The 23938-nt window shown below is 42.5% G+C and overlaps 2 protein-coding genes and 1 pseudogene across 4 annotated transcripts; 1 reads left to right on the top strand and 2 right to left on the bottom strand.

The window, feature by feature from the left end:
* Positions 1–865: 865 nt before the first annotated feature.
* Positions 866–7539, bottom strand: LOC311133209 (tumor suppressor candidate 2-like). Its single transcript, XM_084166693.1, has 4 exons — positions 7400–7539; positions 4894–5185; positions 2485–2605; positions 866–2116 (listed from the first exon to the last, which is right to left on the bottom strand). Exons 2-4 carry the CDS (start codon positions 5046–5048, stop codon positions 2051–2053), a joined length of 342 nt encoding a protein of 113 aa, XP_084022819.1. The 5' UTR covers positions 5049–5185; positions 7400–7539; the 3' UTR covers positions 866–2050.
* Positions 7540–7678: 139 nt separating this feature from the next.
* Positions 7679–19139, bottom strand: LOC311134394 (ras association domain-containing protein 1-like). 2 transcript variants are annotated; one of them, XM_084168074.1, is made up of 7 exons: positions 18914–19139; positions 17070–17684; positions 12799–12932; positions 11364–11468; positions 9660–9948; positions 9155–9270; positions 7679–8983 (listed from the first exon to the last, which is right to left on the bottom strand). In XM_084168074.1, the coding sequence occupies exons 2-7, from the start codon at positions 17440–17442 to the stop codon at positions 8834–8836; spliced, it is 1167 nt and encodes a 388-aa protein (XP_084024200.1). In that variant the 5' UTR covers positions 17443–17684; positions 18914–19139; the 3' UTR covers positions 7679–8833. The 2 variants fall into 2 exon arrangements, with proteins under 2 accessions (XP_084024200.1, XP_084024201.1); XM_084168075.1 differs by having other exon boundaries at positions 17070–17680.
* A 2348-nt stretch (positions 19140–21487) lies between these two features.
* On the top strand, positions 21488–22917 carry LOC311134069 (transmembrane reductase CYB561D2-like; annotated as a pseudogene). The gene is made up of 4 exons: positions 21488–21501; positions 22032–22120; positions 22247–22284; positions 22445–22917. The product of its transcript is annotated as a transmembrane reductase CYB561D2-like (transcript).
* Positions 22918–23938: the final 1021 nt, after the last annotated feature.

The following is a 23938-nucleotide window of genomic DNA, read 5'->3' as shown; positions in this document are numbered from 1 at the left end:
ATTTTACTGAGTTACAGTTCATATAAGGAAATCAGTCAATTGAAATAAATTCATTAGGCCCTAATCTATGGATTTCACATGACTGGGTAGGGGTGCAGCCATGGGTGGGCCCTGCACAAGGTGCACCTGTGTAATGATCATGCTGTTGAATCAGCTTCTTTATATGCCAGACCTGTCAGGTGGATGGATTATCTTGGCTAAGGAGAAATGCTCACTTACAGGGATGTAAACAAATGTGTGAGAGAAATAAGATTTTTGTGCATATGGAACATTTCTGGGATTTTTTATTTCAGCTCATGAAACATGGGACCAACACTTTCCATGTTGCGTTTATATTTTTGTTCATTGTATGAGAAATCAGCATTTGAGGACCGTGTTGGATGCACATGTGCCCAGGGAGACAGCAACCTTGCCTTAGGTCCAGCTCTGACTTTCCTCCTTTGGGTCGGCGAGCCCAAGCGGATTATTATGTTCAGATGGTGATGAAAACAAATTAATAAAAAAAACGACAAAACAGGCATGCCTAAACTAAAGATTCAAAATCAAAACGAAAGGCCTCGTGGCCACCAAACGAACCCAGCAGCATCACAGCTCTCAAGCTGGGACACTGACTGATGACCACCTTAATTGGCAGCACCTGATGAGCTTATCAACCAGGCTCAACATCTGGACAAGGTTGCTGCTGCCCCCTGGGGGAATGGCAGTGAGCTGTAGTGTGCCGTCTAAACTACCTAACCTATTCCATAACACTATCTACAAACGCAGATGTTGGGAGAAGAGAGGACAGAAATTATTGTTGAAAGAGGGAGACATCAGTTTGTGTAATGGTGCATAGAAGAAATAAAGGGACCAAGAGCCGACTGGATACATTTTGAGTTGTAATTTAAAAAACAATGCCATTGTAACAGTTATAATAAATTAACAGTGAAATGTATCGTGCCAAAGCAGCGACGGAACAGAGGACTTTCCCAGGGGGACTAGAGTTCTTGCTTCACTGTACATGCGTGGCTCTGAGGCCTGGGCCCGTACTAAAAAAGCACTTCAGTAGGATTGCCGATCTAGGATCCCCCCATTAATGTGATTCACTATGATGATCTCAAAGGTTAAAACTGATCCTAGATCAGCGCATACTCAGACGCTTCATAACTACAAGCCCTGGTCTTCACACCATGATCACCACAGCCAGTCAAACATCACATTAAGATCAGCTTAGATTACATTGGCCACCGATTGTCTAACTCCATGGGGAAATGACAGAAGCAGAGCCAGCGTCATGCATGGTGGAAATTATATCAAGCCATGACGGGGCGTTTGTTTTTACTTGTACATGTAAAATGTGCATTAAATGTTCCTATATCTCTGACCTCAGGATATGGCCCTAATAGGTGAAGCCCTATCATTACTCTGGATGCTCTGAAGACTGAACAGGTATTGGAAAATCTCACCCCTTAATACCCATTCCCCTCGCAGCTCTGTATAGATGGTAAATTAACTCTATAGGCCGGGGTTTACAGATATAGGACTGCCGGCCTATTCTGAGACACTACTCTACTTAACAGCTCATGGTTCAACTCAAATTGTCCTACTACATTCTCCTTACAAAGTACAATGGATCATCCTACCAGAGCACACACTGCTGCTGCGAGACCAGCAGACAAGCTGTTGTCACATTTCATTCCATATCCACTAACACTCACACACTGTATATAATGAATAGGTTGAGGGTAACGGGAGCATCCAACTTATCTGAGGTGTTTCACAGATCGACAGTCTCCGTAAGTGGCCACTTACTACTGTGTGTAACGTGACTGCACACGGGCCACACTTTACAGAGTCCACATGCAGGGGCTCAACACCATGTGTTTAGACAGCCTGTCTATCATCACAGGTCAGGGTTCCGGCCAAACATCATCACGGGGAGACCATGGTGGATTAGAGGAGGGTAGGTGGAGGGCTTCAGGGTAAAGTATAGGTGGAGAGGAAAACAGGGGGACGGAGTTGACACCGTGGCTAGTCTGAGTCTGGTCTCAAAACGTGGCCCCAGGCTTCATCAAACCTCACACAGAACGACAGGGAAATCCACATGGATGCAGGGGTGCTCCAGCTTTATGGTTCCCTATAGGGGAACCGAAAGAGACGGAATGATGAACACAAATAAAACTAAAGCATCATGATTATTCTTTAGTTACCGAAACATTCAGATATGTGATCAGGATATTGCCATATCGGATATACTGGTCTGGGGGCGGGACAATTTAAATCATGTATACTAGAGGACTAGAGGATGACATCAAAATACCAAATTGCTGTTTAATCAGGGGGGTGTATTCATTAGTGCACACTATAGCAAACTATTTTGCAACAAAAACAAGAGTTTCTATTAGACAAATTCAGATAGGAACTTCCCCGTTTCGTCCTGTTTGCTTCCTAGTGAATACACCCCTGAATTTTGTATTCCAACGGTTTGACAGAGGGGGCTGTTACCTGAGGTATGAGGTTTTTCTGGATCTTCTTCAGTTTGACCCTCTTGCGGCCATTCTTCGTCACAACCGTCTCCTCGTAGAACTCGTGGGCCAGGTCTCCATCCTCGTCAAAGTACAGGGAGCTGAAGGCAGATAACACATAAGGGTTACTGCTGGGTGTGGTCTAGTCTGATTAATCAGGCTGTAATACACAATTAATTGGTATATACAGCCTGGAACTAATGCCTGTTGAATAAAATGTAATTTAAACGTACTTTACCAATTGTCTGTGCGGTTTGTCCTTCAGCTGCTCTACATGTTTGACAATATCCACAGGAAAGTATTGTTTATCCCAACTTTTTAGAGAGCCGGTTGTTTCAGTTCAGTACCAAGGAAAGTTTGATTTATATATTCGATATTCTGTTCTCTCATCAATAGCTATTGAACCAGGCATTCTATGACAATGAAAATGGTATATTCTGAATCAGGGGAGGATGGAGAACAAATCAACACCAATGTGTGCAAAAAAATACAAAAAAAACACGTGAATTGTTCTCCATCCTCCCGATTCAGAATATAAAATGTTCATTGTCATGGCATGCTTGGTTCAATAGCTATTGATGAGAGAAAACCGAATATCCAATATAAAACAAACTTTACTTTGGTGCTGAACAGAACCATACACCTACTGGCTCTCTAAACAGTCGGGTAAACAATCCTTTCCTGTAGATTTTGTCAAATTTCTAGAGGCTGAAGGTCAAACCACACAGAAAACCGGTAGACTAAGTTTAAATGTAATTTTAATATAATAATAACAAATGCCATTTAGCAGACGCTTTTATCCAAAGCGACTTACAGTCATGCGTGCATACATTTTTTTTGTGTGTGTATGGGTGGTCCCGGGGATCGAACCCACTACCCTGGCGTTACAAGCGCCATGCTCTACCAGCTGAGCTACAGAGGACAAATTTCATTCAACATTGTCTTGTAAGGAACATTTAAACGATTTTGCAAGCATTCGTTTTAGGCTGTATATACCAATTAATTGTGTATTACAGCCTGATTAAATCAGACTAGGTGTGGTCCAGAGATATAAGAGCATGACAAATGTCTACCCTCTACAGCTGTGGCATCGGTAAACCCCTCCCCTTGCGCACTGCCACACAGAGCTAGAAAGGGATGTCAAATATAAGCTCTCTGTGCCATGTGTTGATCTGTGCACTCCCGGAGATTATTATGCCTACTGACATCGTAAGGGGATGTTTCTAGAAAGATACACAATAGTGTACCCTTTATATTGTAAGTGTACAATATTTGCTTCAGATCAAAGGGGCATAAGGCATTGGGAAATCCAAGCCTTGCTTAATCCTGAGAAGCAGACAGTAGCATGTGCATTATGTTATGATGACATACAGTGCATTCGGAAAGTATTCAGACCCCTTCCCTTATTCCACATTGTTTGAGATTTTGCAAATGTATTAAAAATAAAACAGAAATACCTTATTTACATAAGTAGTCAGACCTTTTGCTATGAGACTCAAAATTGAGCTCCGGTGCATCCTGTTTCCATTGATCTTTTTTATTTTTTTTACATTTTAGTCATTTAGCAGACGCTCTTATCCAGAGCGACTTACAGTTAATGAGTGCATACATTTTCATACTGGCCCCCCGTGGGAAACGAACCCACAACCCTGGCGTTGCAAGCGCCATGCTCTACCAACTGAGCTACAACTTGATTGGAGTCCACCTGTGGTAAATTCAATTGATTGGACATGATTTGGAAAGGCACACACCTGTCTATATAAGGTCAATTGACAGTTGACAGTGCATGTCAGAGCAAAAACCAAGCCATGAGGTCGAAGGAATTGTCCGTAGAGCTCTGAGACAGGATTGTGTCAAGGCACAGATATGGGGAAGGGTACCAAAAAATGTCTGCATCTTTGAAGGTCCCCAAGAACACAGTGGCCTCCTTCATTCTTAAATGGAAGAGGTTTGGAACCATCAATACTTTTCCTAGAGCTGGCCGCCCGGCCAAACTGAGCAATCGGGGGAGAAGGGCCTTGGTCAGGGAGGTGACCAAGAACCCGATGGTCACTCTGACAGAGCTCCAGATACAGGTGTGCCAAGCTTGTAGTGTCATACCCAAGAACACGCGAGGCTGTAATCGCTGCAAAGGTGCTTCAACAAAGTACTGAGTAAAGGGTCTGAATACTTATGTAAATGTGATATTTCCAGGTTTTTTAAAAATAAATTTGCTACAATTTCTAAAAACCAGTTTTTGCTTTGTCATTATGGGGTATTGTGTGTAGATTGATGAGGGGGAAAAAACAATTTTAGCAATTTTAGAATAAGTCTAACGTAACAATGTGGAAAAAGTCAAGGTCTGAATACTTTCAGAATGCACTGTAGCTACTTGTGATGCTATATTTACCTCCGTCTGGTAAACACGAAGGGCGTCGCATTTCGGAAACTTCGGAGCCTCGCCAGCGACTGTTCATCGACTCCCTCTTTGGTTGGATCACCATCAACACTGCCTGAACCAGCAAAAGGCCAATAACCTTTGGTTTTGGAGCCACTACCTCCCATCTTCAACTGTAGGACATTATTTTCTTGGCCGGACTGCACCCAGGAGAGATTTAGCTAGTTGGTGCTCGATGAAGGTGTTGACAATTCTCGCAACAGGGACGTTGTTTATCAAGTAGAAGACCGTAGCTAGCTAGAATCTAAAGGAATTACAGAGAAAGGAAGTTACTAGAAGCTAGATATTGATGAATGGTGACAAATGTTTCCCTGGAAGCTGCTGATTTTGCTAGAGATCAAATTACCTGCAATCTTAGCTATGTTGATATTATTTTTCTAACTACTTAGCTAGCTATCTGTGACTATTTAGCATGGGTTAGCAGTCTTTAATCTAGTATTCTATACTTAAGCAATAAGGCCAGAGGGGGTGTGGTATATGGCCAATATACCACGGCTAAGGGCTGTTCTGAATCACGCCGTAACACTGAGTGCCTGGATACAGCCCTTAGCCGTGGTTTATTGGCCATATACCAGACACCCAAGGTGCCTTATTGTTATTATAAACTGGTTACCAACATAATTAGAACAGTAAAAATAAACGTCATACCCGTGGTATACGGTCTGTTATACAACAGGTGGTTCTAATCCTGAATAGTCATTGGTTAAAACCGCTTTCCAGCCGGTGTCTATTCCACAAATGACCACCAGCTAAATCTATGATGTTAAAATGCCTATTTACTCTGTTCCATCTGACTGCGCAATCCACTGTCTCACCAACCCAGCTAGGCAATTCATAAACTTGATCTCCACTATAAAAAGCATCTAGACATTATCTCACATTATACAAAAGAGCAGAGATTTGTATAAACCTTGCTGTCTGTCTCTCCGACATCTGCAACATTGTTTCAATATTCAAATTCGATCTCCAGCTGTCCCATAGTAATGAACATGTCAGGATTCGGGACGAGACACAGGCAGGCAGCGTTTCTCAGCCAGTCAAAATCATGAATCAGCTGGCATCATTTTTATGGATATATACAAAGAAATGTCAATAGAAAAAAGCTAAAACGAAGTGCAGCTATTTTGCAGTCTTTCCAGCATCAGTTTGAAGTGATTGTGTTAGCTATGTTGTTGGTTAGCTACTATGAACAACAGTGTCCTGACGTGAGAGCACATTTTCTATGCCAGGCGAAATCGCACCTCATTAGCTCATTGTTATGGATGTATCCAAATAAATGTCACTAAAAACAGCTTAAACAATTGCAATTACTGTTGTTATTCTGGCTGCACTGTTTGACGTGACTGTAAGTTAGCCATAGTTGGCTAGCTAGCAAGCAAGAACGTTGACAGCCAGTATGGCAATGGAACATTTAGAACGAACGCATCCATAGATACAGAACAAAAAGACTGAAGGACTGGGACGCGTCTCTAGCAACCGAACCGATAGAACAAACGACCAGCCGGCTTGGGTAGCAACCCTAGATTTGTGTCGGGACTATATCTTGTGGAAGTATGAATAAACAAATCAAAATAAAAACAATTATGAAAATATGTCTATCATTATTTGAATATGTTGGTAACCTGTTGTATAAAGGTTATAATGCCCTCGAAGCTGGTATTTGGAGGATATATTGGAACGGTTTGCCGGCCCTCGACTTCGTCTTGGCCCTAACGACACCCGTGCCAAAATATCCTCCAAACACCGACTTCTCGGGCATTATCAATTAACTATAAACTGGGTGGTTTGAGCCCTGAATTCTGATTGGCTGAAAGCCATGGTATATCAGACCGTATACCACGGGTGTGACAAAACATTTAGTTTTACAGCTCTAATTACGTCGATAACCATTTTATAATAGCAATAAGGCTCCTCGGGGGTTTGTGATATATGGCCAATATACCACGGCTAAGGGCTGTGTCTAGGCATTCTGCTTTGAGTCATGCATAAGAACAGCCCTTAGCCATGGTATATTGGCCATATACCACACCTCCTCGGGTCTTATTGCTTAAATATACCACGGCAGTCAGCCAATCAGCACTCGAACCACCCAGTTTATTAAAAAAAAAACTAGCAAGGTAGGATTTGAGGCTGGCGTTAGTTTCCCAAACCAATGTAGCTTAGCTAGCTGCTAACACCAACGACGTCCTGTCATCATCCGTAGCTAGCTAGCCGACTACTCACTTTTATAACTTTCCTGTTAAAAAGCAGCATGTCATATCTGAAACAGCTTTAAGTATTTATTGAGCTTATGGCAGAACATTCCAGCGTGTCTGAGGCTGTGATATGCTAGTTGTAGCTAAGGCCCTTCAGAATATCAGATAGCTAGCTACAAAACGCCATACTTGCTGTCAATACGTGCTGTCACGTTTCAATTTGATTTGTTACATGCTTGAAAGCGCATTCACTATCACCATACCCAGAGTAATTTCAGCTTGATGTCGATCAATCGAATGAAATCAAGGATGTGCCAACTTCCTTTGACGACGAATGCCTTCAAAACACAAACAGCTCTCTCACGCTGAAAAATCTAGCCTCAGCCTCTCCCTCACTTCCGTTAAATCGAGGGCATGTACTTGCGTCACTTCCCGTCTATTTATTTACTTTCCTTGTTGGGAAGGAAAGGAGATGAGGAAAGAGAGTGCAAAATAGTCTACTCTAAATGATGTAAGGCATAATAACAACACTGATAACAAAATAAAGATTAAATGACTAATTTGTTATCTTTTTATTATTCGTGGAAATATGAACACATTGCAAAATTGATTCATTTCCTTAGATATGTAATTCCCATAATAAAACATGTATGACACTGGCTAGCTAAAAGTTTAAAGGATTTATCTGAGTATTTATGACAGATGTCTTCCCAGAAAGCTGGGCCATGTGCAGTAGGAAGACGATGTTTTCGAAACGGGGAGAGACCTAAACTGTCCCTATAAGAACACAGAATTTTGTTTTCCATTGAAAAACATTTTGCTATAGTATGCCCTACTCAACACAACCCTGATCGAAAACAGTTGGCAAGTTTCATAACACGTCCCTAAACTAAGATAGAAATCTAGAGAAAGCCCACAACAGATTGACATGTCAGACGCATTCAATGATCCCTTTATTAACGACAAGGGGAATTATGAGAGTAACAACAGCTCAATACAGTTCAATCTTCAGTTATCGCACCCTCGCCCAACATCTGAGCAGCAGCAAACATTTTCCCAGTGAAAAACTCCAGTTCTCAGGTTAAGCAGTGTCCAGACCAGGACATCTCCTGCGTGTCCAGTCAATGACTTTATCATCTGTCCTCACTCCTCAGACAACTTCTTCCAGTCATCATAGTAGTACCCAATCAAGGCCACACAACACCCGTAGTAGTAGCCCACTGGTTTGCACTAAATATCCCTACCTTCTCTCCTAGCTTACACTACTATGTCCCTGGGCTTGTTCTACATTGCAGCTGACAGTGCATGCGACTGCCGACTAACTGATCTTCAAAGAACCTTGCATCATAAATAACGACTCGTTATTATTTGTAGATCAGACAGTCAGTCACAATTTACCCATGATACATTACGATTTTAATCCTCTGGAACACGGCCAAAGTCCGTCTCAAGGACATGTTCATGATTGATCTCTGACTTCCTGTCTCTCCCCCTATCTAACCCCCTTTGGCCGTAGTTGCCATCTACAGCTGCAGAGGTTGCTGTGCTGTGCTCTATCTGCTACAGCAAGGACAGCTCTAAAGACCTTTGAACTCAGAATGGCATATTGTGTACCATGACCATATTGTGTACCATGCTCCTGGTGGCTGCTGGTCAATAGTGTGCATGCCTCTCCACCATGATGCCATCACATCACATCAGCCGGGGGTGGTGACGCTGGCCATTGCCTCCTTCACCCTGTCCCTGGCCAGAGCGTAGCGCTTGATGATCTGCCGGATGTGTTCCTCTTCCTCGCGCTGAAGGATCCGCAGGAAATTGTGCAGCTCAGGAAAGCTGAATGCATCCCACTGTGGGAGAGAGAGTAACTCAATGTTCAATCTCAATGCAGTAAAGTAATTACTCTGTCAACACTTTCCAATACACTTCATTTTCAGTGTTGAGCATATGAGAGCCCTCTTTGTGTATTTTTTTGGGACATAGAAATATATTATATTTGTATGGTTTTGGAGATGACTCACGTTGACCTCCCCAGTCTCATTCTCTTTCAACACCAAACTTAGGACTATCTCATTAGGTCCGGCACACAGACGCAGGTGGAGCGGACGCTCATCATCAGACAGCTTACGGAGGTATACTAGAAAGGTAAAACAAAGAAAGAGACAGAGAGAGATACATAGCCATAATATGACATTTGAAGTCTCTATTCCTTTGAAACTTTTGTGAGTGTAATGTTTACTGTTCATTTTTGATTGTTTATTTCACTTTGGTTTATTATCTATTTAACTTGCTTTGGCAATGTAAACATATGATTCCCATGCCAATACAGCCCTTTTGAATTGAATAGAGAGAGAGAGAGAGAGAGAGAGAGAGAGAGAGAGAGAGAGAGAGAGAGAGAGAGAGAGAGAGAGAGAGAGAGAGAGAGAGAGAGAGAGAGAGAGAGAGAGAGAAAAGTGACCCGGACATTTTCTTACATTGTGTTTGGTATCATATTAAGTGGAATGATTTGTGCTAATGGACACTCACACTGGTTTTGATGTTCACTGCGCTCAAACAGGGCGAACTTGGCCGGGTTGTCCACCACAGTGAACTTGTTGAGCAGGGCCTCTATGACCTCTCGTGCCTGTGTCCGGGAGCTTATGTGCAGGTGTTTGGCTGTGTTTTTTGGGAGGTAGAAAGAAGTCCGGCACTTCAGCCCCCCCTCCAGCTGCCCCTCTTCCTGTGGTGAAGACACCTTCCGAGGGGGTGGGAGTGACACAGGACGAGTCAGCTTAAAAAGGACCCTGATGAAGCCAGTGTATGATCCGTCTCGGTTCTGAAAAAAGGATACAGAGTCCTTAGATGGATTGTCAATGGACATGTCAATACAGTGTGAACATAACGTGCCTGAGGAACTCATATACACAGCTGAAATAAAATATCCCAGAAATCGTCCATATGCAAAGAAAGCTTATTTCTCTCAAATTTTGTGCACAAATTTGTTTACATCCCTCTTTGTGAGCATTTCTCTTTTGCCAATATAATCCCTCCACCTGACAGGTGTGGCATATCAAGAAGCTGATTAAACAGCATGGTCATTACACAGGTGCACCTTGTACTGGGGACAATAAAAGGCCACTCTAAAATGAGCTGTTTTGTCACACAACATAATGCCCCAGATGTCTCAAGTTTTGAGGGAGCGTGCAATTGGCATGCTGACTGCAGGAATGTGCACCAGAGCTGTTGCCAGAGAATTGAATGTTCATCTCCCTACCATAAGCCGCCTCCAACATCGTTTTAGAGAATTTGGCAGTCGACTTCAGTGGGCAAATGCTCACCTTCGATGGCCACTGGCATGCTGGAGAAGTGTGCTCTTCACGGATGAATCCCGGTTTCAACTGTACCGGACAGATGGCAGACAGCGTGTATTGCATCGTGTGGGCGAGCGGTTTGCTGATATCAACTTTGTGAACAGTATCTCATGGTGGCGGTGGGGTTATGGTATGGGCAGGCATAAGGTACGGACAACGAACACAATTGCATTTTATTGATTGCAATTTGAATGCACAGAGATACCGTGATGAGATCCTGAGGCCCATTGTCATGCCATTCATCCGCCGCCATCACCTCATGTTTCAGCATGATAATGCAGGGCCCCATTTCCAAGGATCTGTAAACAATTCCTGGAAGCTAAAAATGTCCCAGTTCTTCCATGGCCTGCATTACTCACCAGACATGTCACCCATTGAGCATGTTTGGGATGCTCTGGATCAACGTGTATGACAGCGTGTTTCAGTTCCCACCAATATCCAGCAACTTTGCACAGCCATTGAAGTGGAGTGGGACAACATTCCGTAGGAGATGTGTCGCGCTGCATGAGGCAAATGGTGGTCACACCAGATACTGACTGGTTTTCTGATCCACGCCCCTACTTTAAAAAAAGGTATCTGTGACCAACAGATGCATATCTGTATTCCCAGTCATGAGAAATCCATAGAGTAGGGCCTAATGAATTTATTTCAATTGACTGATTTCCGTATATGGACTGTAACTCAGTAAAATCTTTGAAATTGTTGCATGTTGCGTTTATATTTCTGTTCAGTATATTAACTTACAGATTATCACATACATATACAGGACAGAGGATATAATGGGTCTGCAACTAATTTACAAAGTGAGGTTAACTGGCCATTCGACACAGGTGTGTGTGTGTGTGTGTGTATACATGCATTTGCATTTACATTTACATACCAGCACCATGTAGAGATTGCTGTTGATCTGAGCATTGTATTCCTTCACCTTCTGCTGGATGTCACTGACAGAAAGCACTTGTTTCCCCCAGTCAATTGGTTCAATCTGAAATAGAGGAAAGGAATGTGAGTTTCAAAACAAATCTCCTAGGACCTATTCCTATGGTCTGGCTGTAGGCTCACTGTCTAACCAACCACAAGAGGTCAGCAGAGAACTTACTTGTGTTGTTGTACAGCTTTATTATACACCTGCTCTATCAGTGATCTCCCAAATGTTTTTATTTTTTCATGAAACAAGTGATTTTTTTCAAGTTTTTCCTAAATATTTTTTTGCCATGTGGTAAGTCAACGTGGACTACGTCCCTTCCGCATACAGTAGTTAGAAGAGTAGTACAAAAGTACAGTATCCTATGTCCTCTGGCATAACTTATTCCCACGATAACACAACCTCTCTTTCTGTCCAGTAAACAGCGAGTTCACTCCCTTGGGTTTAAAGCCAGGTGCATGAAGCAGATGGAAGCTGTGGCCAACCTTGCTCTCTCAACCCCCTCCCTACCAAGCCCAGCTAGTAAGCACATCAGGAATCCCTGCCTTCCACAAGAACAGAGGAGAGGAATTCACTGAGGACACACACACACACACACACATACACAGGTTAAATTTAGGCTTTGGTGTCATATCTCTGCCAGTTCCAACCAGCATATTAAGAATTTCCACACAGCAACACAAGTTCTCTTTGAACGAATTCTCCAATGTGTCATGCAAAAACAGAATCATTCCCAGCTGGGAAAAAAGCAATACACACTATTCTAGTGTGGAGCTTTGTGTGCACAAACATCTCATTTACCTGACCCAACTCTGTGTTACAGAGAGTTTCTGTGTATGAGTTACTTAATTGCATCAAATGGCAATAGCATGATAAGAAACGACATTGTTTTGAAAACCGACTACAATGCAGTCCATCAACAAAGACATTGCACAAACGTTTAGGCTACATAGGGTAGTATGTTATCTTATTAACTTGATAGACCAGACTTCTGACTTTTTTTATTTATTGCCGCGGACGCCTTACCGTTTTCCTTTTGACTTTGATAAAGAAGGATGTGCACGCGGTGCAAAACTGCTCCAGCTCCGAGTCCGAGTCATCCTGGCTACAGTTTCCGCTGCTGGTCGCGCTGCCCAAGTCATCTCAAATGATGTGGTCTTTTCCATTGCCTCTTTTAATGCCATATCTCTATGTTACAATGTTAACGTATTTGTGCGTCCCTCACTAATTGTCATCAATTCTCAAAATCATAGCCTAGGTAATTATTTTCAATTTAACAATAAGCTCCCCAATACACATTCTAATATTCTACCATTCCTACTACTACTCTACTTGTCCCGTTACATAAGTTCCTCACAGGATTTACATTTGATGACATTTGGCTACTTACCACATCCACATTAGTATCTGTCTCCACGGTGTCTTCAGAAACATCAGTTTGGTTGGTAGTGAGGAGCCTACTATCTGTGCTACAATCCAACTGGATAAACGGTCGACATTGGTAGTGACAGGTGTAACTGCAGTCTAGGGAGAGAGATAGAGAGTGTAAATATCCAAAGTAAGCTTTGGCAATATGTACATTGTTACATAGAGGGAGATGGGTCACATGTGAGGAAGAGAGACGGTTGATTGCTTCAACATTACCATTCACACATTTTGGATCAACTATTTGCCTCAAATGTGTTTATTCTACCATTCATCTTGTGCATGACATGGAGACTAAAGTGGTAACTGAATTCCCCTTCCCAGCTTTCTCATTATCATCGAGCAGCACAGCAGATATACAGTGCCTTCAGAAAGTATTCAGACCCCTTGACTTTTTCCACATTTTGTTACGTTACAGCCTTATTCTAAAATGGATTAAATAAAAAACATCCTAATCAATCTGCACACAATACCCCATAATGACAAAGCGAAAACAGGTTTTTAGAAATACTTATTTACATAAGTATTCATTTGCTATGAGACTCGAAATTGAGCTCAGGTGCATCCTGTTTCCATTGATCATCCATGAGATGTTTCTACAACTTGATTGGACTTGACTGGTCGAAGGAATTGTTCGTAGAGCTCCGAGACAGGATTGTGTCGAGGCACAGATCTGGGGAAGGGTACCAAAACATTTCTGCAGCATTGAAGGTCCCCAAGAACACAGTGGCCTCCATCATTCTTTAATGGAAGACGTTTGGAACCACCAAGACTCTTCCTAGAGCTGGCCGCCCGGCCAAAATGAACAATCAGGGGAGAACGGCCTTGGTCTGGGTGGTGACCAAGAACCCGATGGTCACTCTGACAGAGCTCTAGAGTTCCTCTGTGGGGATGGGAGAATCTTCCAGAAGGACAACCATCTCTGCAGCACTCCACTAATCAGGCCTTAATGGTAGAGTGGCCAGACGGAAGTCACTCCTCAGTAAAAGCCCGCTTGGAATTTGCCAAAAGGCACCTAAAGACTCTCAGAGTGCCAAGCTTGTAGCGTCATACTCAAGAAGACTCGAGGCTGTAATCGCTGCCAAAGGTTCTTCAACAAGGTACTGGGTAAAGGGTCTGAATACTTATGTAAATGTGATATTTCCAGGTTTTTTTAAACCTTTTTTTGCTTTGTCATTATGGGGTATTGTGTGTAGATTGACGAGGGAAAAAAAACAATTTAATACATTTTAGAATAAGGCTGTAACGTAACAAAATGTGGAAAAAGTCAAGAGGTCTGAATAGTTTCTGAATGCACTATAGGTCTTCACTGCCCTCTGCTGTTGATTCTGTCCACCACATCAACTATGAATGAGTCTCGTCCCACAGCCGCCATGAGTCTGGCAAGCAAGTCTAATGAATTAGTGGCTTTGGCTAAACAGACTTGACTGTATTCAGCCCCATACTATCTACACATATTTAACTCTCATGGGCCCAATAGAGACAAATAGTAACGGCGTCTTTTTGTTGGCACTAACTCTGCCATGGTTCATTGGACAAAGCCTATGGAGAAAATGAATGGTTTTTGTAGGGTGGTAAACACAGGCTTAGGAGATCTTACATGTTTTGTTCTATGAGATAATCTTCATCCACTAATGTCACTTTTTGTTAATTTTGAAGCATTTATGTAATATTATACAACGGGTGGGTCTAATCCTGAATACTGATTGGTTCAAAGCGTATTCCAGCCGGTGTCTATTCCACAAGGCTAAATCTATGACGTTAAAATGCCTATTTACTCTGTTCCATCTGACTGCGCAATCCACTGTCTCATCAGCCCAGCCAGGCAATTTATAAACTCTAGACATTATCTCACATTACTTTTAGACTAACATTTAGTTTTCAACAGCAGAGATTTGTATAAACCTTCCTGTTTGTCTCTCCAACATTTGCAACATTGTTTCAATATTCAAATTCGATCTCCAGCTGTCCCATAGTAATGAATGTGTCGGGAGTCGGGACGAGACAAACAGGTAGGCAGCGTTTCTCAGCCAGTCGAAATCATGAATCAGCTGGCATAGTTTTTATGGATATATACAAATAAATGTAAATTGAAAAAAGTAAAATGAAACGAAGTGCAGCTAGTTTGCAGTCTTTCCAGCTTCAGTTGGAAGTGATTGTGTTAGCTGTGTTGTTGGCTAGCTCCTATGAACAACAGTGTCCTGATGAGAAAGCACATTTTCTATGCCAGGCGAAATCGTGCCTCATTAGCTCATTGTTATGGATGTATCCAAATAAATGTCACTAGAAAACAGCTTAAACAAATGCAAATGCAGCTACTGTTGTTATTCTGGCTGCACTGTTTGACGTGACTGTAAGTTAGCCGTAGTTGGCTAGCTAGCAAGTAAGGGATAAGAACGTTGCCAGCCAGTATGGCAATGGAACATTTAGAACGAACGATTGGGTAGCAACGACTGTTGAAGAGTCCATAGAAAGAACAAAAAGACTGAACAACTGGGTCGAGTCTCTGGCAAACGAACCGATAGAACAAACGACCAGCCGGCTTGGGTAGCAAACCTAGATATGTGTCGGGACTATATCTTGTGGAAGGATGAAATAGTATGAATAAATTCATTAAAAAAACGTTTTAATTGAAAATATGTCAATCATTATTTGAATATGTTGGTAACTCGTTATTTAAAAGTGATAATGCTTCGAAGCCGGTGTTTGGAGGATATACTGGTACGGTTTGCTGGCCCTCGTCTTCGTCTTGGGCCTAACAACACCGTGCCAATATATCCTCCAAACACCGGCTTCTCTGGCATTATCACTTAAGTTAAAAACACATAAAGCACATAAAGGCTTGATAATTCATAAAGGTCATGTTAACTGACTGATATTAGCTCATAGAACAAAACATATAAGATCTCCTAAGCCTGTATTAACCTCAGACTTTATTTTCTGCATTTATTCCAAATCCCTATTCATTCCCAATGATATTTTCCCATAGGGATTGCTGAACGAACCAGAGGTAACTCATTTCCGGGTTTTAGGATTACAAACTGGCTAGCTCTATCCCAAATGGCTTACTAGACTCTCTCCACAAGGGCGTAGGGTCTAGGGGTCCATTTGGAATTGGCCATATACTTTTGATGGCTGTTGCAGTTTCCTTCTTCACTACCACTTAAAATACACAACACAGAAATACATGCAGTCCAAAGGTTATTTTAGAAGACAAGAATGTTCCCATGCTCCTGCTGTCCCCTATGCTCTAAAAACACCAAGCTTCCCAGAGCTTCCTGCTGATAGGGTCGTGCTCTGGGACAAGCTTTCACCTGATTGGATGAGAAACAAATCCAAAAAGCAGGCTGTTTGTCTTATGGAGTAGTTCATATATTTGAGAAATAATTATGTAATTATCTTTATTAAGATGCAATAAGACAGATCTGATTCCTAATCAATAAACATCCTATTGGGATGAGTGCACAGGATATGAGAGAAATGTTATTTTAAGGCTCTATCACACTATAGGAAAAAGAGATTGCTACAGAAAACATGCTAACACACTTATATATATTCCTGCATGTGTGAATGTCTGACTCTCTCAACTCTCACACAAATTGACATGCTGCACACACATACATATACACAGAGTATAAAAACATTAAGAATACCTGCTCTTTCCATGACATAGACTGACCATGTAAATCCAGGTGAAAGCTATGATCCCTTACTGATGTCACTTGTTAAATCCAAATTCAGTGTAGATGAAGGGGAGGAGACAGGTTAAAGAAAGATTTTTAAGCCTTGAGACAATTGAGACATGGATTGTGTAGATGTGCCATTCAGAGGGTGAATGGGCAAGACAAAAGATTGAAGTGCCTTTGAACTGGGTATGGTAGTAGGTGCCAGGCACACCAGTTTGTGTCAAGAACTGCAACGCTACTGGGTTTTTCACGCTCAACAGCTTCCCGTGTGTATCAAAAATGGTCCACCACCCGAAGGACACCCAGCCAACTTTGACACAACTGTGGGAAGCATTGGAGTCAACATCCCTGTGGAACGCTTTCGACACCTTGTAGAGTCCATGCCCCGACGAATTGAGGCTGTTCTGAGGGCAAAAGGGGGGGGGGGTACAAATGTTTGGTATACTCAGTGTATATACCCACATACCAACACACATACAGTGATCACATGCATGCACGCACACACGCACGCAAGTGCACACACACACACACACACTGGGTTGGTACTTACTAGCACAGCTCAGGCTCTGTTTGTAAAGGCCCCAAATGAATTCTCCACACAGGTCACACCAGGTGATCTGGGTGTAGCTGCAGGGCTGGAAGTCATGTCCCTTCCCACCCTGCCCTGTGAACCACGAGGGCCCCTCAACGCTCACACTGTCCCCCACCAGCCGGACCACCTGGCTGGACCTCTGCGAAGCCCTCACCTGCCTGGGAGTCAGGGGTGCTGCTGGGAGCGGAGGGGCTGGTTGGTCCGGTGCCAGCTCAATGCGATCATTTAGGCTGAGATCTTTCAGCTCAATCAGCTCACACTTGGAGATCCCGTTGACCCAGGCAAACAGCCGGGCAACGGCCTGTGGGGGCTCACTGCCCATGGTTAGCATGGACTATACTTACACCCGGTCCACACAGGGAACTCAGTCTCACTGGAATTAATCCATCCAAGGACCATCGCAGCATCCGTATTTAGAACCTTGATCATGTCAGATGTTGTCTATCGTGCAGAGAAAGTGTTGGCTCTGAAGCTATCTTCGGCGTGATGAGCAGTGTGCCAGAATAGGTGTCAGCTGAACAACATCTGTTCATGGAGTCCTCTTCAGGCTCCGTGACAGACCAAACAAGCTTTCTAAATCAGAGGGAATTATACATTTATACAGGAGTTCTATAATCACAATCAGACTTCATCACATCCCAGTATTCTGACTGCTGTCTATACCAGGAAGAGAAAGACAGAATATAAACATGTTTTACAGAAAGCTAGCTGCAGTCATTCCTTTCACCATGCCATTCACAGACTTCATTTTCATCCACCAAAACTAGAGAAAGATTTCAATTCTGTTCAACAGTTTAACAGGCAGTACAAGTCGTTGGTAGAATACAGCTGGCTCTGGCTACATATGAAATACAGCCTACAAATGGAAAAAAATGAAGATTAATATTTGTTGGCCAAAGCCAGGATTCATAAGATGATATATAAAATGTGGGACAAGTTGACTAGTTTATTCCTGCACGGGAGCATAGCGGAGAGCATAGTCTTTGACATGAAAGAAACATGACAACATGACAGGCCACCTGTATTCATGTGACTGTTGGGAAAGAGGCACTCAGCAGGAATTGACATGTGGGAAAAATAATCCTTGACTATATATGTATATATGTGGTCCTATGTAGCTCAGCTGGTAGAGCACGGCGCTTGTAACGCCAAGGTAGTGGGTTCGATCCCCGGGACCACCCATACACAAAAATGTATGCACGGATGACTGTAAGTCGCTTTGGATAAAAGCGTCTGCTAAATGGCATATTATTATTATTTATATAGACTGTAGACAAAAAGGCACTATTCTACTAGGGAATGCATACAATTGAGAGGTTGAATGACAATAGCCTATATATTGCTATTCCAAGCATGTGCCGTATGCTCATTTAGGCTATATGTTCTGGAATATAATAAAGGATTTCCTTCACTCTTAATTGGAAGTGATATATCTTAGCTAAACGAGCAGCCCTGACAGAGGCCAACCCCCTAAACCCAGCAGTGCCCTAGCTGTGACCAGGGCAAGTGCAACTATAATATTTTTTATATTAGGAATGCAGTTGTTGGAGTTGGAACGTTCTCCCTTCAGTGCACCACGATTGTGTCCCCTATAGCTTAATGTATTGACAAGAATAAGAACAGGCGCTGCACGGTCACAACTCGCCAACTGGGTCACCACTACGCGCAGCTCAGCAACAACCATCCACATTGGTTACAAATTAGTTACACAGACTCGAACATGTTTAACAGTTTAAAAATATATATATCAATAGGCTAAAAGGAAAGCCTATAGTGTATATTGGTGTTAAATTGTAATTTACCATTGGAGATGTTATTGAGGTCATCACATCGACGTTTAGGCACTTTTCTTTCAACGTAATTTAACACTAGCCTATAGATATATATACATTCCAGAACAGCACTATTCTTGATGACGATGTTAATAAAGACCAGTTAACGACCCGTTTTAATCCGATGGCTCTCTGAAACCGGGTGAGGTACCTGGTTTTAGTGACACCGCGCGCGACCCACCATGATGCACCACAAACAGTATGTTTGTAAAAGAGGATTTTGGACGTCTGCTCACCTCTCTTTGTGTACACCCCCTCCTCGTCGTTGGTGGTTATGTATTAACCGTGGGCAAATGTTGACTGGTGTCCAAGGTTTAGGGCTATAGATTCGTTCTTTTCTCTCCAAGCACACTCTCGTCGACAGATTACTGATGCCTAATCCCGTCCTGTTTCTTGTAGTTCCTCACTCATCATGCCATGAGGTTTACCCGGATAGCTTCTTCTCCATCAAACAGAGCAGAATATTTCTGCATTTAGTACTTCTAAAGGCTACAAGTTCCTGGAAGTGTTTATTTAATTGTTCACATGAAACAAGTTGCAAGTACGTCCAATTAGGGAGCTGTCCAGTGCTGAAAGTGCTGAAATCGATCAGCAGCGAGGTGTGAGAGAAAGTGAGACAGTCCCATTTTATGAGATGTGATATTAAAATACTAGACCACCTATGTAATTTTGTATATTCAAATATTAATCAGATCTGATATTCCAAGACATTATGTAATTTCCAAGTCCCCAAATGTAGCCTGGCCCTATAGACAAGTTGGCTGTCTGACTGATTAAATACGAAATGTTCAGATGTTCAATGTTTTGGAAATCACCCGAAGAGAAGCCTCAGGTTAGAAATATGGAGCTCTGTTCTCCAAAACACACAGTGGAGATGGAAGCAGAGATGTTAGACTATATTGTATGAATATTAAAGTGTATGTAATATATTTATTCTAGTATGTATACAAGGCTTTGCAGGCAATATATAGAACAACATGAACGGAGTGATAAACAGCAGGTGTAGGCTATGGGGAGCCAGACCAGAGCCTATAGTGATCTGCATGGTTGGCCTATACACTATCATGCTCCCTCCTGTTTATGATTTGCGCCCAGTGTGAGTTTATGTTCATCCTTGATTTTCTTCCTTGCTCAGAGAAGAAGTCCCTTCTTTATCAGGGGCAAGGGAGGGAAGGGACTCCAAGAGGCCCATAGTAGATAACAAACACTGGGCTGAGAGAGAGAGTCTAGCACTGGGCCATGGGTCACAATGGTGGGAGGAATCCTCTCCTTCTCTCCCATTAGAAAAAAAGTATTTTAATTGGTTTTGAATTTCTGATTTGCTATGGCTGCTGGAGACCAAAATGAATCCACTAATTTCAATTCATCAATCAGTGTTGGCTATTTTCTGACCAGTAAACCAACATTAATAAACTGGATACAAAACTAATTCACAATAAATATGTTGCATTATTAATATTGGCCCAGGTTGAAATCCTGAACCGAAACCATTTCATGAATTACAAGAAAGTGTATTCCTACCTTTTGATGTGTTGTGTTGTATAAACCGTTTTTCCCCTCATTCTTGAGAAGGCAAATAGAAGGCAAGAGGATGAAGGAAGAAAAATACACTTTTATCATGATGGCAAACAGCTTGTTTCCTTCCTGTCCATTTGTACACAGTTGAAATAGAAACTAAGAGACAAGTACTGTATAATTAAACAGACAGACAGAGCGAGAGAGAGAGAGAGAGAGAGAGAGAGAGAGAGAGAGAGAGAGAGAGAGAGAGAGAGAGAGAGAGAGAGAGAGAGAGAGAGAGAGAGAGAGAGAGAGAGAGAACATGGTGTGAGCACATGTTAGTGGACAGACAGTTGGTTGCAGTGTATCTTTATGTTCTAGTGAGAATGTGGCAGACTAGTGTCTAGCCATGTTGCACAAGTCACATGCTAGTTTGGGAGGAACTGGAGCACAATGACCAGTGAATGGAGGAGCACTGAGTGTGCATTGAGTGGTGCGGTTTGGAATGGACGGTATTCCAGATGCCCGGTTTAATAACAGCAGTGAGCAACACACAGCACAATGCTACAATCATACCATCATACCATTGCTCCACAGAGAGAGCATTATATGCACACCATGATGAGGTTACAGACTGTGCAATATTCTAGATTTAGGCAATTAACTCTGGACATTCAGTCGCATTCTTGATTCCGTTTTCAGTCTCTAGGACTATACTGCTTGTTACTTGCAAGCTCTACTATAATGCCCAAAAAAATATTATCAGGAAAGGTTCATTATTTTAGTAAAGAAAAGAAAATACAATGTAGGGTTGCTGATTGATGGTTTGTGCTCCATGATGATTATTTTAAACATTCCTTCTGAATATAAAACAATGTTGGTGCCATAGAGGTTATTCATTAACGATTGGAATTCACAGTCTGTTCCACAATGACAATTTAAGTAATTAACCCCTCTTCTTGGAGTCTGGTCAAGGAAGAATTAGCGTGGAACCAATGCCTGTATCTAGAACTCACACAACTGCTCACCTGAACTACAATACCCAAAATGCACATGAGAAAGTAGGAAGGATAGTGATTCTGTTCACGTCACACCGTAGCTTGAATTTCAATATAAAGAAATGCCGCACAGACTCAGTTGATGAGAATAAAACACTGCACGCAATGAATGAGCCTTTTTACCATATCTGCGTAATTTAATTATTGGCCCGGTAGTTAATCGTGTTATTTAGCTAAACTTGTCATCTATTGTGTAACGACTAACGTTAGGTCGGCTGCAGCTTTGACTGCTTAAGTTTTACTCTTGCTTGTCAATAACGGGTTGCAACAGCTTTCTCATGTAGCCTATTTCACTTTATGTAATGAATTTAGTGAGAAACTGGTGTAAGACTTTGTAATTAACTTTCTCTACTATGGGTTTCGATTAATCTACAAAAAATGTTTACTATTAAAAATCGAGGCCTATCTGTGGGTTCAAATTGGGTTGCACTGACATTGGATGCGCACGCACAGTTCTACCTGTCCAACTTGTGAGCAAAGGAAAGGCTGGAAACCATGTCGAAACGCTAAGAATCAGAGCCTCGAATTTACAGTTATGGGAAAGTCGCATGTGGGATACTGACTCACGTGCTGTGTGTTGTCTTCACAGTGTTTATCACGGTACTGGCCAAGCCTGGAACAAGTGAGTAACCCAACCTTGGTGCCAGCAGAGCACCCTGGTCCCAATCAACGCTGTTACATAGCTACTGGGTTCCTTCCACCTTAACCCACTATAAATATTTTCAATTGAGATGAAATAACCCAATAGGTTTGTTCTCTTGGCACCCTTTCCTGATGTCACTGGCTGTAAGTTGACACATCTGTGTGTACATAATGTAGTTTGTAAATTAATCTCACTCAAATGTCACAGAAGTGTGACATACATTTTTCCTCAACAATCCTCCTTGCTGTTCTCTTCCCATCTCCTTTTGATTCCCCTCTTTCCTTTCCTCTCCTCCCCTCTAAGTTCTCCCTCTTCTCTCCACACTGCTCTCCCATCCGGAAGTTTCCCCACAAGACCAAGGCGTGTGTCCACTGAATCCTGCAGTGCCTCTGTGTCAGCTGTGCCACCTTGGGCCTGGCATCTTTCTCCTACAACAAGTACCTGAACGGCAAACCCCACTTCACCTTGTGGCACGGCCTGGTGGACCTGGGGATGGTGTGTGTTGTTGGGGTGCAGTCTCTGGCAGCTCTGCCGCTTCTCTACCACTCTCTGGCTAAGGACTGGTCCCTGGCTAGGCTGAAGCGCTACCACGCAGCGTCTAGCCTCATCACCTACCTGCTTGGCAGTGCCAGTCTGCTCCTGGGCACCTGCTTTGTGTGGTTTACAGGCGCTGTGGGAAGATACACCTGGTGGCACCCTACTCTGCTGTCAGCACCCTGGTCATCATGAGCCAGGTGTCCAATACCTACATGACTAAGAAACGATTGGTGTCCTGACCAGCATGTTATAAAATGCCCCAAAACACTCCAAACCAACTCATATTACATCAGAATCTCATTCTGGATAATGCCTTTGCACTCAATTTTAGATTTTTTCCCCACTGTGCCATAAATCCATGTTTGAATGATGCAGTTCACAACAACAAAAATATGCAAATATGCATTTATGTTCTAAAATTGAGTGCAGAGACATGATCCAGAATAATATTCTGATGTAATATGAGGTAGTTTGGAGTGTTTTGGAGTGTTTTATAACCAGTGGTGTGTATTCATGGATGCCAGGGGAAGCCAGTCTCTCTGTGTTTCATAATTTTCTTCAGTTTGCAAGAGGCTGAATGTATCTCACCGGAGAAAGCATCTGAGCGAGTGAAACAGCGCCCCTCTGTCTCTGTATGTGTAGCCCATCTATCTGATGTTGTCTGGTCAAAAATAGTATGACATTGTTGCTGCCCATAGCATTGAATGCAAGGGAAGCCAGTGAACATTTGGCCTCCCTTGATAAAAAAAAAAGTATAAAATAAGCCAATCAGCGTTGAGCTAAACTGAGTGAGCTCAGCTGTGAATGCTCCTGGCGCAAAAAAAAAGTGTAAAGGGAAGCCAGTTTGGATTTGGCTTCACACCAATCACATCACATCAAAATACCAAACGTCATTGACAGAAAACTTTAATTGTTGCATCTCATTGGGTTGTTGCCCTCCGGTGGCTAGCAAGCTAAAATCATCCCTTTCCTAAATTAGCCATGGATGGAGATAGGGATTTGGACTTGTGGTTTTACTTAATTCTCCGTACTGGCCAATGATTATAACGGCGATTCTGATCTAACCATAAATGTATACATTGTGCCCCTGTCCTAAGAGGATGGAAGTTCAATATGTTGCTAGTTGGCTCATTGTTGCCCATGAAAGGAAGTTAGACTAGCAAGCAAGCATGCTAGCCAGGTGGCCTAGGACAACAAAAACTAAAAATGCTCTTCGGTTTTGTGATGCAAAAAAGGTGGTTCAATTTATTCTGCCACTGT

Source organism: Coregonus lavaretus (assembly GCF_964263955.1).
Source record: "Coregonus lavaretus genome assembly, chromosome: 8".
In the NCBI taxonomy this organism is placed as follows: domain Eukaryota; kingdom Metazoa; phylum Chordata; class Actinopteri; order Salmoniformes; family Salmonidae; genus Coregonus; species Coregonus lavaretus.
This window is presented reverse-complemented; position numbering and strand designations above follow the sequence as displayed.

Bases quoted from the DNA above. Each gene is read 5' to 3' on its own strand.
- LOC311133209 (XM_084166693.1), bottom strand. From the start codon at position 5,048: ATGGGAGGTAGTGGCTCCAAAACCAAAGGTTATTGGCCTTTTGCTGGT. The intron at 2,606-4,893 runs GTAAATATAGCA...ATCTGCCTTCAG, and splicing joins TTCGTGTTTACCAGACGGAG to CTCCCTGTACTTTGACGAGG. The intron at 2,117-2,484 runs GTAACAGCCCCC...GTTCCCCTATAG, and splicing joins AGAAAAACCTCATACCTCAG to GGAACCATAAAGCTGGAGCA.
- LOC311134394 (XM_084168074.1), bottom strand. From the start codon at position 17,442: ATGCTAACCATGGGCAGTGAGCCCCCACAGGCCGTTGCCCGGCTGTTT. The intron at 11,469-12,798 runs GTAAGTAGCCAA...CCTCTATTTCAG, and splicing joins CAGATACTAATGTGGATGTG to ATTGAACCAATTGACTGGGG. The intron at 9,271-9,659 runs GTGAGTGTCCAT...TTACCTTTCTAG, and splicing joins CAGTGAACATCAAAACCAGT to TATACCTCCGTAAGCTGTCT.